The sequence below is a fragment of the Equus przewalskii genome, chromosome 31 (assembly GCF_037783145.1).
Source record: "Equus przewalskii isolate Varuska chromosome 31, EquPr2, whole genome shotgun sequence".
In the NCBI taxonomy this organism is placed as follows: Eukaryota; Metazoa; Chordata; class Mammalia; order Perissodactyla; family Equidae; genus Equus; species Equus przewalskii.
In genome coordinates this window covers 7,125,439-7,140,067 of record NC_091861.1, presented here as the reverse complement: position 1 = coordinate 7,140,067, position 14,629 = coordinate 7,125,439, and the positions used below count along the sequence as shown (strand labels likewise).

The window sequence follows — 14,629 nt, the reverse complement described above, 5'->3', positions numbered from 1 at the left end:
TGACACCATGGAAGACAGAGGAGAGATATGGAAGATGTTGGGTCTCTGTTGAATCATTGAGCCATGGAATCAAACCAATCCTGAATTCTTACTAATAATCAAAACAGTGAACAGTGGGGGCCAGCCCAGTGGCACAGTGGTTAAGTTTGCATGCTCCGCTTCAGTGGCCCGGGGTTCGCCAGTTCAGATCCTGGGCACAGACCTAGCACTGCACAGTAAACCATGCTGTGGCAGGCATCCCACATATAAAGTAAAGGAAGATGGGCACAGATCTTAGCTCAGGGCCAATCTTCCTCAGCAAAAGAAGAGGGGGATTGGTGGTAGATGTTAGCTCAGGGCTAATCTTCCTCGAAAAAAAAAAAAAAAAACAGTGAACAGCGACTAAGCACTTAGTTATGTCTCAGGCACTTTAAATGCATAATCTGTATTAAGCTTTACACAGAGCTGTGGATATGGGTATTATTCTAACCCCTATCTTACAGATATGGAAATAGGTTTGAAAATTTCTGATGAGGAAACAGACCTCCAGAAGCCAAGTAATTCTCCCAAGTTCACACAGCCAGTGAATGATAGCCAGGGAATCACACTCAGCAGTCTCACCTGAGAGCACACACCCCATAACCACTGCCCCATCCTGCCTTTCTGGACTTTTCCAGTTACGTGAACCAATAAATCCCTTTGTCATTTAGGCCTGTTTGAGTTGATTACTTCCAAAATAAAGGCCACAATGGACAACCTGTCTCTGCAAGTGTGGCATGTCCCCAGGGCATGAGCAGCAATGTCAGCCCAGCTCGGAGAAAGACGTCCTGGGGCCAGTGCCCTGAGCCCCGGGAGGAAGTTGGCATAGGAGCACACACACAGGCCACCTGCAGGGCACGGCTCCAGGAGGGAGCAGGTGTGTCTGCCAGGCCTGAGCGGAGTCCCCAGTCAGATGGGGAGCACCTGCGCAGGCCCCACCCAGACCTCCTTCCACCTTCCCTCCTTCCTCCCTGGTCCTCTGGGAGGCCGGGGCGCCCACTCAGCTGAGCCACCTCCTTTTCCACTGCTGTCATCATGCGGCCACCCAAATGAATCTGCAATGGCTCCTCTAGGCCTCTGGGGACTGGTCCTTCCCTGGGTCTTCCCTCAGTGTCCTCCCTCTCATCCTGCCTCCAGCAGGTGAGCCCAAGCGCCCCACTGAGCGAGCTCCCTGCCGTGCCTGCTTCCCTGGGAACGACACCCTAGGATTGGGGGCTGCATTCAGTGGGGTCCCAGGAAGTACAGGGGCTCTGTCGCAGCCCTGGCAGAGTCACATGACATCCTTTCTTTTCTGTGTCAGGTGTCAGACTGCTTGAGTGCCACCTGGCCTTCTCTGGGGCCACTAGATGCTCTTTTGTGCACAGACTTGCAGAGTTGGCTCTCAACAGGTGCCTAACACTTTTTTAACTGAAAAGAGAGTTTGTTGTAGAAAGAAGAGAAAGAGCTCCCTATAATTCTGCCATGGCGAAACATTTCTCGTTTTGCTCAATACACTCATATCCTTGTCCACGTATGTAAATATTTTTAAATAGTTCCCTGTGCAGTCTACATACTATTTTTACAATTTCACTTAAAGCGCTTGCCTGACTTGCTGCGTAGTCATCATAACTATAATTTTTCCTGGCTGCATAATACTGTGGCATATGGATGCGTACGGAGCCTCTGGCTTCACGAGGCTGACACAGTGAACTTAGCAATTATAATACGTTTTGTTTAAAAGGTGGAGTGAAGAGTCGTGCCATTGGCTACAAGCCACTCAGAGAGCAGGATTCATTGAGATCCTCAAGTTCACGCTTGTATTCACAGTGAACAGCTCCTTCCTCAGGGTTCTGTTCCAGCACCGCCTCCCGGGGAAGACTTTCCCCATCACCCGCCTCCCTAGTCTGGGGGGACCCTCCTCACGCTCCCGGGTGTCTCTTATTGAGTGCATACGGTGTTCTGAATACTTTCCATGCACGAGTCTGGCCCCCATTTCCCCCTGCGAGGCAGGCTGCTATCATGATCTTGACTTCGTGGACGAGGAGACTGAAGTCTAAGGAGTTGCGTCGTTGTTGAGGTCTCACGGCATCTCAGTGGTGCAGCTGGCACTCGGGCCTGGCCTTCTGATGCCAGAGCCCACCTTTGAAACCCCGGTGCTGTCCTGGCCTGGCCTCATCTTGCAGGACGGACCACGTAGCGTTGTGCGCCGTGGCTTGCTTGTCTCTCTCTCCACCCTGTGAGATTCCTAGGGCCGGGACGCTCCTTATGTTTGGGTACATGTGGATTTAGCCCAGTACTTGACACCCAGCAGGTGCTTTATAAATGCTACCTGAAGACAAGGAAAAATGAACGGATGAAATGAATTGGGTGCGATCGTAAGGAAGAGGCAACGTTGTGCCCAGGAACGAGCCTCCAGGCCTAGGCGGCGTGATTGGAAATGTCCCACTACCACCAGTGATGCACGTGGCAGAGGCCCACCAGGACCCTACTGCTGAGGGCTGGGGGCGGGATGAAGGGCGGCGCTGGCCTCCTGCATGCCCCGTGTATGTGCCACAGCTTGGGGCACCTGGGGACAGCCCCCCGGCACTCCCAGTGATGAGCTCCCCTAGCCTGGTACACTTGGGCTCACACGCACTTGGGTGCTGCAGGCCCAGGGCAGCCTTGTCCCCACGCTGGAATCAATAAGGAGAGTGGCTCAACTTAGCCGGCTCAGTGCTGAGCACACGGCAGTTGCTTCACAAATGTTATTTTATTCGGGTGATTGGACGAGCGTCCGCCATGAACCCAGATGCCTTAGCCTCACCCCCATGGATGACAGACACACACTAAAAGAAGGGGTCAACGCAGGGCTGGACCCCTGCTCTCCGCGGCTGCCATCCCCAGAGAGATCCTTTGGATTTCATCATGTTGCAGGCTCTCGCGGTGATCTCAGAAAGGCTCCCTGGCAGTTGTGACCTTGGGCAGAGCCCCTGTCTGTTTTCAATCTCAGTGTCTGCCCATCCATGGAAATTTCATCTTGTCAGCTTGCAAATTCTAAGGAGAGGGAAGCTGTGTTGTCTCCTCCAACAAATGTCACCGCGGCTGCCCTTGCTGGTCTTCCCACCTGACTGGCCACCCTTGACGCAGGTCCTGCTGGAAGGTGGGAAGGACGAAGCCTGGTCCTGAGGGGCCTCAGTGCCGGCCGGGTTCCCCTGCCCCGGTCATTGCACAACGGCCCTCCCCCTCCCATCCCTGCTGCCTCGGTTCACCCTCTGGTGTGTAAGCCTGGAACCTGAAATGACAAGCTCAGAACTGGGGAACTGAGGAATTCCACGTAGTTAAGTTTCTGCTCAGGCTCAGCATCCTGGGGCGATCCGGGGCCCCCGCTGAGAAAGCCCTAAGGTGTCCGGTTCCGTTCTGCAGCCCCCAGCCCCTCACAGGCCGTCCAGGGCCGGGAACACGTCTTGGAGCTCATTGGGGATCTGGCAGGGGACATTTGCTAACAAGCCCAGGGAGGCTGACGCAATGCCCAGCACCATTAAAATTAATTATTGGCTTTAGTCGACCCAGCCTCCAGCGGAATAATCAGCCTGATGTCAAGGTGGAAGCACCAAGAGGGACAGAGGAGGGAGCTTGTCTCACGTCCTCTGTCCTCAGAAGGAAGGGTGACAGATTTATCTGTTCCAGCCAGTGGGGCTCCCTGTTCTCCTTCCTTTATGCCACGAAGGCTTTTCAGTTGGAAAATCCAAGCCCTACCCCATGGCTATGGGAGCGACCGAGGGCTGGTATCCCCCAAGGACTCACGTGCAGGCCCCCGTCCTTCTGAAGACTTCCACTCCGCCGCCTTCCCTGAGCTCCTCAAGCCTCAGATCCCCAGCCTTTGCGGGAGCCCCAGGGAGGAGTAGAGTTTGTTCCCGGAGCTGGTACTTTCTGACCGTGGAGAGGCGAGAGAAGAAGGGGCCTCAGGCCTGGAAGAGCAGCTGGGGCCGAGGGCAAAGCGGTTCAGGATGCCTCACACCTGCTCTCTCCTGGGGGACGCCCACCTGTCCACCCTTCGTTATCTTTGTTCCGTGAAATGCAGGCTTGGAAAGGTTCAAGTCAGAATGAATTCACGTCCCATCTCTAATGGATCACAGTGGATAGAAGGGGCACCAGGAGCTGTTGATAGCAGAGGGAACGCCCGTTATGGTGCCGAGTGATGTGCACCCAGCCAAACGCTTGACACGCTGCCGTGACCTCGGTGGGCGTCTGTGTGCTGTCTGGAATGGTGTGAACAGTTCTCGGACCATTTTGCCGCAGGTCGAAGGCACCGGCAGATTCCTTATGAAGAACTTTGAGGGTGGTCAGGACGACGAAAATACTAGAACTGTCCATGTTTTGCCTTACACTGTTCTGTCTCGGTGTGATGGTCTGTCTCCTTCCTCTTTGCAAATTCCTTGCCGGCCAGGAAGTGAAGGGTGCAGACCAGTGCCGGGGCCACAACACGCTTTCTGGGTGAGGGCACAGCTGTCCACACTGACCCTCGCAGCCTTGAACCCTGGGCTGCCCGCGCCCTCAGCCCACAGTGATTCCCTGCATCCTCTAAGACACACGTGGTCCTGCTCGGGGTGGTCTGCATGCATCTTCCCTGCCCGCCTAGCACAGCCTTCTCCTTGTACACTGTTCCAGAGTTTTTGAGCTGAAAAAATAGTGCCTTCCCACAGTGTACATGAACACACAATGTCCAAACTCCTCACCCCTTTCTACCCCTTTTCTTTTTTTAAATTTTCTTTTGTTTTTTTTTTTTGATGAGGAATATTGGCCCTGAGCTAACATCTATGCCCATCTTCCTCTATTTTATATGTGGGATGCTGCCACAGCGTGGCTGGATGAGCCGTGCATAGGTGTGTGCCTGGGGTCCGAACTCGTGAACCCTGGGCCGCCAAAGTGGAGTGAGTGGACTTAACCACTCTGCCACCGGGCCGGCCCCATTTCTTAAGAAATCAGAACCAAAGCAGTAGGCATGCCAGGAGGAGGGTGCAGATCCCCATTGAGGACTGAAGCCTCATTGTCCACAGACCTCCCCTGAGTACAGGCCATGGGCACGCAGACCCTGGGTACGTTCAGATTGTCCTCATTCTGTCTTCCTAGGACTTTTGCCCAGAATCATTCGTGGGCTTCTCGTCACTTCTCTTTCCTTTCCTTTTCCATTGCCGGCTGAAATAATTGCACAGTGATGAAAAGATGATGGCTGGACCTGCTGAACAGGAATCTCAGGGCAGTGGGGCCCGGGAAAGTGCGTCGGTAGCACAGTCTCCATTGTTCCTTACGCCCCGCAGGCTTGAGAACTGAAGCTTCGTGGCGCTGAGTGTGACCCTGAGCATGAGCTCCCATTCGTTTCGTTCTGGCTGTGAACTAGACAGCCATGGGCAGTGGTCCTGCTCCGTAGGGTGAGGCTTGTCCTTCCAAATCTGCTGTGAATTCCAGGACGGGTCTCCCCTTACATCTCCTTCCTGTCCCCCCGAAGCTCGAATTCAAGGTTGTGCTGGTAAGACGGCTGTGCTCCACCAGCCCCCGCTGGAGGAGTGACGGAGGGCGTCCAGGTGTAAGTCACGGCCGCTGACGAGCACCACATCTTAACGAGTGCAGAGCCAGCTGCAGGTGACTTCTGGGATCCCACTCGACTTCCTGGCCTCGGTCCCAGGAGAGCACGTTTTACAGAAAGCAGCTGCTTCAGAAGACAGCTCTGCCCTTCCCCCTCTGCATTCCAAGAGGCCTTGAGAGCCCCTCCCCAGCCCAGCGCCTTCCACGGCTCCCACGTGGGTTGTGACAACAGCTGAACCTGAAGGGCCCGTGAGGGACGCTTCCAGCCCCCAGGTTCTGTCTTGAAGGAGCAGAGCTGGCCCTCCCCTGACGGGGGACAGCACCAGCCCACCTCGGGCTGCTCCTTGTCCAGCGCCTGACCGAAGTGGGGGGCTGGGCTGGAGGAGCTCCCGTAGGAGCCCTCAGGGACTTCCAGGATGGAAGTGGATGAACACTTTCCCCTCCCCGCCCACCTGCATCTGGGGTGTGAGCCCTGAGCTCCTTGTGGAAGCCAGTGACCTCCGCAGAGTGATGGCAGCCAGAGGGGGCTGTGGTGGCAGAGCCCGCGAGTGTCTTTGCTGTAAGTGTCCATGGGGCGTCCTCCTCAGGCCTTTCTTCCTCAGGATCTGGGAGGACCTGCATCGCATGTCCCGCCTAAGTTGCAGGTGTCGTCAGCCGAGTTCATTACCATCAGTTCCCTTTGTGCCAGTTGGTGTTGGCCGGGCCTTGGCTCCCCCAGGAACGTTATGCCCAGCACCCCTGCCCCCTGCCTCTGCCACAGAGGGTAGTCTCCTCGACTCAGCACTGAGTCATATGGGGGACCCTGTGGGACAGAGCAAGAGGCCAGAATCGTGGACTGATTTCCTACAAGGTTGTGTGGTTTTCTGGCTCTGTATCTGCAAGGCCAAGGTCTCCCCCACTCAGAAGGGATTCGCAAACCTAATGGTGCATTAGAATCAGCTGGGGGAATGTTCTTTTATTTTTTATTATTTTTTTATTTTTTGCTTGAGGAAGATTGGCCCTGAGCTGTTTTGTATATGGGTCACCACCACAACATGGCTGACGAGTGGTGTAGGTCTGTGCCCGGGATCCAAACCCTCGAAACTGGGTGCTGAAGCAGAGTGCACTGAACTTAACCATATGCCATGGGGCTGGGCCTGAGGGAATCTTCTATTTTTTAAGCAAGCGGTCTCTGGATTCATCCCTGTGCCTTTGGTGGTCTAGAGGTGGGGCTCTGGAACCTGCATTTTCATAAGCCTCAGTTTGAGAATTCGGATGCACAGACGGGGTTGGAAAATGCTGTAAATGCCCCACCCTTCACCGTCTGGTCTTATCAAGAGCTGTGACATCCGCTTATCCCTAAACAACTATATCCTGGTCCTCGCCTCCCTGGCAGCCTGTACTCAGCAGATAAACAAGCTAGAGTTTGTCCCATGTACTTTTCGGAAGAGTGGTCCTCACCTCTGTGCTGGGATCCACCCCTCATTCTTGCCTCAAACCTCCAACACCCTGCTCCCTGCCTGGTCATCCTCACTGAGGCTGCCTGTGGCCTAATCAGACCCCTGATTTCCCCTAGTCCCCTCACCTTCTCTGCAGCAGGCGACCCTGCCCACCTCTTCTCTTCCTTGTGACTCTCGTCTCCTGTTTCTGGATGAAACACCCTCCCTCACCTCTCTGATGGCTCCCCCTCCATCTTCTTGTGGTCTCTTTCCTTGCTCACCGTAAGATCCTGATGCCCGCCCGGGTCTTCCCTTGGTCTTCTTTCCTTGACTTCCCTGCCCTCCTGGGGTGACCTCACTCACTGCGGTGGCTTTCTCCAGGGCCGGAGGTCGGCCCCCCCGAGTCCCTGTCTCCTGCTGGCTCTCCTCAGCCGATGGACTCTGCCCTCTCCAGCTTTCCCACCTGGTTCACAGCTCCACCCTCACCACGTAGAGTGGAAAATCAGAAACCCACACCCGTTCCGTGCCCACTTCTCTCCCTTTCCCGACATGCAGCAGGTCACCCAATCCTGGGACACTGCCTCCTCTTCCTCGGTGGGGGGGGGGGGGGTCCTTCTCACCTCCTGCTCACTGCCACGCCCCACTTCCCTCCTTGTCTCCTCTTTTGCCACGTCTGTCCTCTCAGCCTTCAGCCTTCTGCCCCATCCTCCCCTTGAGGTCGCAGCATTTGTTCTAAACTTCAAACCTGATCGTCTAGTTCCCCACTGAAACCCCTCCCGGTGGCTGCCCGTGGCCTGGAAGAGGAAGCCGGACTCCGCAGCAGAGATCTTCCGGCCGTCTTCAGTCTGACCCTGCCCACCTCCAGCGGCATTCTTTTAATCTGTGAAGTTTTTAATTAAAATACAAGCCAGCCTCGTTTGTCACCACTGCCCTGGATGCCCCCTGTGCCCAGCTGCCCTGTGCCACTCCGAGTCTCCGGTCACCCTCCAAGCTTCTCACGGACAGGCTGGGCTCTCTGGGGGCTCTCCCTTCCTCCTTCCCTTGACGACTTCCCATCAGTTTTCCAGACCTCTCCCGGACACCTCTTCTGTGAAGTCCCCCCTGATACAACCAAACAGAATTCGTCCATGTTCCTTTGTGACCCAGTGTTCCCACCAGAGAGGGAGCTTCCAGGGTGGGGCTGGGCCAAGCCGCCAACGCTGGCTTGTCTGGACTCCGTATTCCAGGACCCAGCCTTGGCACATGGAATAAATTAGAATAACTCACTGCCTTCGGGGAAGGTTCTTCATTTAGAGGGTAAGACGCACTTAAAATAATTAACACCTTTTTATATGAAAATGTGCTAAAATCGTATTTTAAATTTCCTGCTGAATAGATTAAAATGATGTTTTTCTATTATAAATCCATTTACTTAATCCTTTCCTTCTATGGCCTATGTTACCTCATATGGCAAAAGGGACCTATTACTATTGTTTCCTGATTAACGAGATTATTTATCCAAGTTAATAATAATTAAATTAATTAATAATGATTAATTTATCCAAATTAATGCAACTGCAGCTAATACATGTACATACTGCCCAAGTCAGCGTGTGTGCCAGGTGCTTATGTTTTTATAGGCGTCTTAGAGCTAGCACGAATATGTCAGTGTGGGGAAAAGAGCAGTGCCCGCCCACACCGCACACGTGCTATTTAAGGTTGTCTCCTCTTTAAGTAAAATGCGGGCCAGCCCATCTTTTCCCAGCAGATAAGCCTGCGTCTTTGCTGATGTCACTCATTTTGCAGAGCCCGTGTGTCCGCCGAGCAGTGGGTTCTCGAGGCCTCCCTGTCTTATGGCAAGCAGGCAGGTGCACGAAGAGGCCCCATGGTCTCTCATCAGTGTGGCAACTCTGGTGAGATTCCATCTTTTGACACCAGATGGACCGGATGAGCTTCTAACTCTAAGACTGTCTGAGTCCCTTATGCTCAAAATTCTCATATGGATATTGGGCTGAGCTGTATGAAATCGCTGCTGTACAACTCTTCTTCACCTGCCAAAGTGAAAATTTCATGTTTCAGTCTGATAAAAACATGTTCCCGTTTCCTAGGCGGGAAGACTGAGGCGAGGCCACAGCTACCAAGAGACAGAGGGTCGCAGGATCGCAGCCAGATCCCATGGAGTCAGGACGCTGCGGGCCACAGGTCAGGGTGCCATCTGCTGTGCAGGCCGCTGGCCGGGGCAGGGGAGAGTGGAGAGGTTCCAGGTGTTTTGAAAATCATTAAGGATGAAGTTTCTTTCCTTCTTTTTTTTTTTTTTTTTCAATTCTTTCTATTGTGGTAAAATACATATAGCCTGAAATTTACCATCTTTACCATTCTTAAGTATACAGTTCGGTGGCATCAAGCACATTCACAGTGTTGTGCAGCCATCACCGCCAGCCACCTCCAGAACTTTTCGTCTTCCCCAGCTGGAACTCTGTCCCCTTTAACAATCACTCCCCACTTCCCCCTCCCCCAGCCCCTGGAAACCACTGGTCTACTTTCTGTCTCTATGAATTTGACCCCTCTAAGTTCCTCATATAATTAGAATCATACAATATTTGCCTTTTTGTGACAGGTTTATTTCGATTAGCATAATGCCCACAAGGTTCATCTGTGTTGTAGCCTGTGGCAAATTTTCCTTCCTTTATAAGGCTGAATAATATTCCATTGTATGGATAGACCACATTTTGCTTATCTATTCATCCATCTATAGACGCTTGGGTTGCCTCTGCTATTGAGAATAATGCTGCTATGAACATGGGTGTACAAGTATCTCTTTGAGACCCTGCTTTCAATTCCTTTGGGTATACACCTAGAAGTGGAATTGCTGGATGATATGGTAATTCTATTTTTAGTTTTTTGAGGAATGGCCATACTGTTTTCCACAGCGGCTCTACCAACTTTCCTTATTTTTTAATGTAACGATGGAACATCCTAGGCTGAAAAGAACTCAGTCTTCTAAATTAGAGAGATCTGGGTTGTAATATGGGCTCTGCTATGTGGGCAAGTCACTTATCCTGTCTGAGCTTTGGTTTCTCCATCTGTAAAATGGGGATGATAATAACCACCCTCAATGGATGTAAGAATTAGAGGTGATGTAGGCAGAGAGAGGGTAGTACAGTGTAGCACACTGTAGATGTGTGGGAAATGGCATCTGTGTTATTAATTATTTTTACTGAATTTAATTTTAATTAATTTTTATTTTATTTAATTAATAATTATTAGCTAACAATTATTAATTAAATAAAATAATTAAATTAGAATTAAATAATTGAAATTATTTTAATTAATTAAAATTAATATTGGGGCCAGCCCCGTGGCCGAGTGGTTAAGTTTGCGCGCTCCGCTTCGGCGGCCCAGGGTTTTTGCTGGTTCAGATCCTGGGAGCGGACGTGGCACTGCTCATTAGGCCATGCTGAGGCGGCATCCCACATAGCACAACCAGAGGCACTCACAACTAGAATATGCAACTATGTACCCGGGTTGGGGGAGCTTTGGGGAGAAGAATTTTTTAAAAAATAAAAATAAAAAAATAAATTAATATTTTCACCGCTTGGTCCTGTTCATCTTTTACCATCTTCCTTCTTCAGTAGTGTTCTCTTTTTTAATGGCATCAGCTCACGTTCATCTCGTATCCCACATGCGTGATATGTTAGCAGAGGCAAAGGATGGTGGCACCCACTTCCTAATGGTCCCTAAGTCCTCTGTTTCCTCCTGTGTCTACTACCAAGCCCTGAGTCCTTGTCCCCATCACTTCTCAGCCGCTGCTCTCCGCGAGTTTGTCTTTTTCATCTCGGACACTTTCAATCCACCCTGCACCTTGCTGACAAATTAACTTTCTTAAGTTGCTGCTTCCATCATATCAGTCTCCTGTTCAAAACTCTTCGTCAGAGCCCCGTGTCCTACAGATTGGGGGAAACCCCTTATCCAGGCATTCCGAGCCCTCCACCTCGTCCCCATCCCCTCCTTCGTGTCACCACTCCTGCCTTCACTGCACCCCTGCCCTCCTCCTCCCCCTGGCAGGAGGCTGAGGTTCAAGTGCCAGCTCCCTCACCTGCACCTCTGCAAACCTGGGCAAGCTCCCTGCCCGCTTCCTCCTCTGTCAGGTGGTGATAATGAGCTCCCTTGCTACTCGGGGTGCCCTGGAGGGCAGGAGCTGAGTCAGGTTTTTGAATGAGCCACTGCGAGACTCAAGTGTTGCAGCCCAGCCTCATCCACCAGGAAGGAGGGTCCAGCAAACGCTCTGTACGCCTGGCTGGATGTCCATTTGGTGAGAATGGGAGAATGGTCTTCCCCTGCCCCCATCTCCCATAGGGCCACCCTGGGCTCTGTGCCAGGAACACAGAATGGCTGGTTAGTCAGTTGATTGATCTTGACTCTGTGGCTCTCACACTTTAGTGAGTATTATCACTATTTGAGTGAAGGGAGAAACTTGCTTGGAAATTCAGATTCTGGGGCCACCACTCAGACAGTCAGATCTCAAGTGGGACCCAGGCATCTGCATTTTAAACAAATTCCACAGGTGATGACACAGGTGGTCTGAGGATGCACTTAACACTGCTTGCATTTCTTTGGATTTCCACAGGCCACCTACTGTGTATACACTGCACTGTGCTGGAGGCAGGGGGCAGAAAGGGGGATGGGATGCCGCCTGGGACCTCAGAGATGCTGTCAGCCACTCAGGAGGCAGAAAAACATGTCGGCGGCAGTTGCTAAGATGACGGAGAGGATGGGGCAGGGTGGGTATCAGAAATAGGCAGACTCAGGGGTCAGCCTTGGATCTGTGGTGCAAGGGTGTGGACCGAAGGGAAGGCCACTTCTGGGTCAGGAAGCCAGCGGGAGCCACCAAGTTTGGGCTGGGAAGGGCCAGGAGCCAGAGTGCAGAGAGGAAGGAACATTGATGCCCAGGCAGCTTCCTCCAGAAGCAGGAACTGTGAGAAATGTGAGAATGGTCCTTGGTCTGTTGGCCGGTTTCCCAATGGCCTGCTTTCTCACCTGCACCTGGTTTAGCAGGTCATCTCCACCTGTGAGGCTGTGCGGGGCGCCAGGAGCATGGCCATCGGCATCAGACAGCGTTGGGTTCAATGCCCACCTGTGATTGTGACCCTGGACAAGGTGCTTAATTCTTGAGTCTGTGTGTGTGTGTGTGTGCGCGTACCTTAAAATGTAGGTTTTATTATTATTTAGGTATGGTGAGGCCAATGGATCAGGAAGACAATGGCAGTTGAAAAGAGCGCTTGTTACTCACAGTTCCTAAGAGGAGGGGGCACACCATACCATGGGGGGCACTGAGGAAGCTCCAGGGACAGTCAAGAGGCAGAGGGCGTGAGGGCGGAATGTGGGCAGGAGCCTTTACTGTGGTTTCCGTGGGAAGGAACGGCAAGGCAGGGCAAGCAGCCTTAGGACGGGCTCTGGGGCTCAGGGCTGTCCCTAGTCATCCGGCACCTGGACCTGGTGATTGGGGCAGGGCTATAGTGGCCAGGAGTGGGAAAGCCAATAAAGCAGGTGGCTGGGGTGTGGGCTCCGGATTGGCTGGTTTGCATAAGAAAGTCCTTTACTGTCTTTAGGAGTCAGCTAGCCCTGGGAGGGGCTGCCTCCCCAGGGTCAGCAAGACCCCCGATGTCAAAGCATCAGAAACACAAGATTAATACAGGGTGGAAGACAGTGTGGTGGGCAGAATAACGCCCTCCCCAAGATGCCCAGAACCTGTGAGTGTGCTACCTTATATGGTAAAAAGGACTTTGCAGATGCGACCAAGTTAAGGATCTTAAAATGCGGGGATTACCCCAGATTATCTGGTGGGCCCAATGTAATCACAAGGGTCCTTATAAGAGGAAGACGGGAGGATCAGAGTCGGAGAGAGAAGACACAAGGATGGAAGCAGAGGTCAGAGGAGCGAAGCTGCGACACGACTGGCTTTGATGGTGGAGGAGGGGCCACAGGCCAGGGAATGCAGGCAGCCTCTAGCAGCTGAAAAAGGCATAGGAACCAACTGGTCCCCTAGAACCTCCTGCCCCGAGGACCCATTTCAGACTTCTGACTTCCAGAACTGTAAGAGAATGTGTTTGTGTTGGTTTAAGCCACTGAGTCTACAGTAACTTGTTACAGCAGCCCTGAGAAGCTAATACATTTAGGGGGAGGGCTGTGCCCTTGCAAGGTTGTTTTGAGGCTCAGAGCCTGTGTGGGAAAGAGCCTGGCTTGAGGAAAATGTCAGTAAATGTAGTGATGTTCCCCCTGGGCTCTGGCGAGTCTTCAAGGAAGTAAGAAACATGGACACACTGCCCAGGTTGCTCTGCGCCTTGTGGCTGCTCTGTAAATCTCAGGCTCCCTGTTGCTCCCCTTGCAGATCTGGGGTGTCTGGGGGAACCCCATCAGGGAAGGGTTCCAGGAGACCTGCCCTGGCCTGTGCTCTCTCCACTGTGCAGGCTCCTGGGGTCCCAGCCCCTGTCTCTTAGCAACCAGTGTGTGCTGGGGGGTCATTTCCTGAATTTACCGCTGTGGGTGGCTTCTGTGTCACCCCAGTGACACTGGCTCCTCCCTCTGAATGCTTAGGCCCTTAGAGTCTTTGCCACATAAGTTGGTGCCCTTTCTACCTGCCATCTGTTGTCCTTGCAGGTGGCTGCACTGTTCCTCCTTAATGGCAGGGACTGCTTGTCACGTGACATCTGTGTTCCCCCAAAGGCCCCAGAACTGTGCTGGGCCCTTGGCAGCCCCATGCCCTGCCTCCTGCAGGTGGCACGTTGGCCTCGCTGGGGTGGGGACAAGAGGGGTCTGAGGGGGAAGGTGCCAGACACTGGCTGCTCCTGTCCAGGCTCCTGGAGGGCAAGCAGCTGGGCCCGGGCTGGCGATGAGCACTCCGGCCGCTGTGTCTTCCAGCACCCTCAGCAGGCTGTCCCCTCCCGCCTCTCACAGGGACGTTCGTCTCGGCCTTCGCCGTGCTGTGCGGCGCCCGCACTGACCTCCCGGACAGGCACGTGTGCTGCGTCTTCTGGCTGAACGTCGCGGCTGCCCTCATCCAGGTCCTCACGGCCATCGTCATGGTGGGCTGGATTATGAGCATCTTCTGGGGCATGGACATGGTCATCCTCGCCAGTGAGTGGCAACCAGTTCAAATTCCCTGTGGGGCTGGGGCCGGGCCGGGATGCACGGAGCAGGGCTTGAGGTGGGACAGGGGCTGGCTGATCTGGGCATGTGCGATCCTGCAGGGTGTGAGATCTTCACAGAGAGCTCCACGTGGCTGGGTCTGCTCCACCCCTGGGGGCTCACCTGTGTCCTCCTCAGTTGTGCTTATGGCCGACTGGCACAGGGGACCCTCCCCACATGCCAGCCCCGATGCCCACAGGGGATCATGGGTACAGACAGGCAGAGACTGAGCCAGAGATCGTGAGCAAGGGAGGGAGGGACCCCTATCAGCTCAGACACATCAGGCGTCACATTTGTCAAGGAAACAGGACAGCTAACAACACTGTGGCAAGGGTGTGGCCCACGTAAGCTCGGGTCCCCTATGCCTCCAACATGCAGTTTCTAGAAAGAAGAAAAAGGCCGCTTCTTGACTGCCCACAGGAAGCCCCACTGCTGTGTTTTTACAGGCAGAAGGCATGATTTCACCTTCTTTTAAGCTAAGTCTTTGT

General features: G+C 53.3%; 1 protein-coding gene across 2 annotated transcripts in view; it reads left to right on the top strand.

Annotated features, from left to right (window-relative positions):
• Positions 1-14,629, top strand: part of STUM (stum, mechanosensory transduction mediator homolog) — a 56,524-nt gene that overhangs the window by 35,054 nt on the left and 6,841 nt on the right. Inside the window, exons 2-3 of one of the 2 annotated variants that reach the window (XM_070602563.1) lie at positions 9,065-9,158; positions 13,911-14,043. In XM_070602563.1, coding sequence (XP_070458664.1) covers positions 9,065-9,158; positions 13,911-13,956 — 140 coding nt within the window. In that variant the 3' untranslated portion in view covers positions 13,957-14,043. Of the gene's footprint in view, positions 1-9,064; positions 9,159-13,910; positions 14,091-14,629 lie in introns of those variants that run through there. The other variant, XM_070602561.1, reaches the window with a different exon arrangement.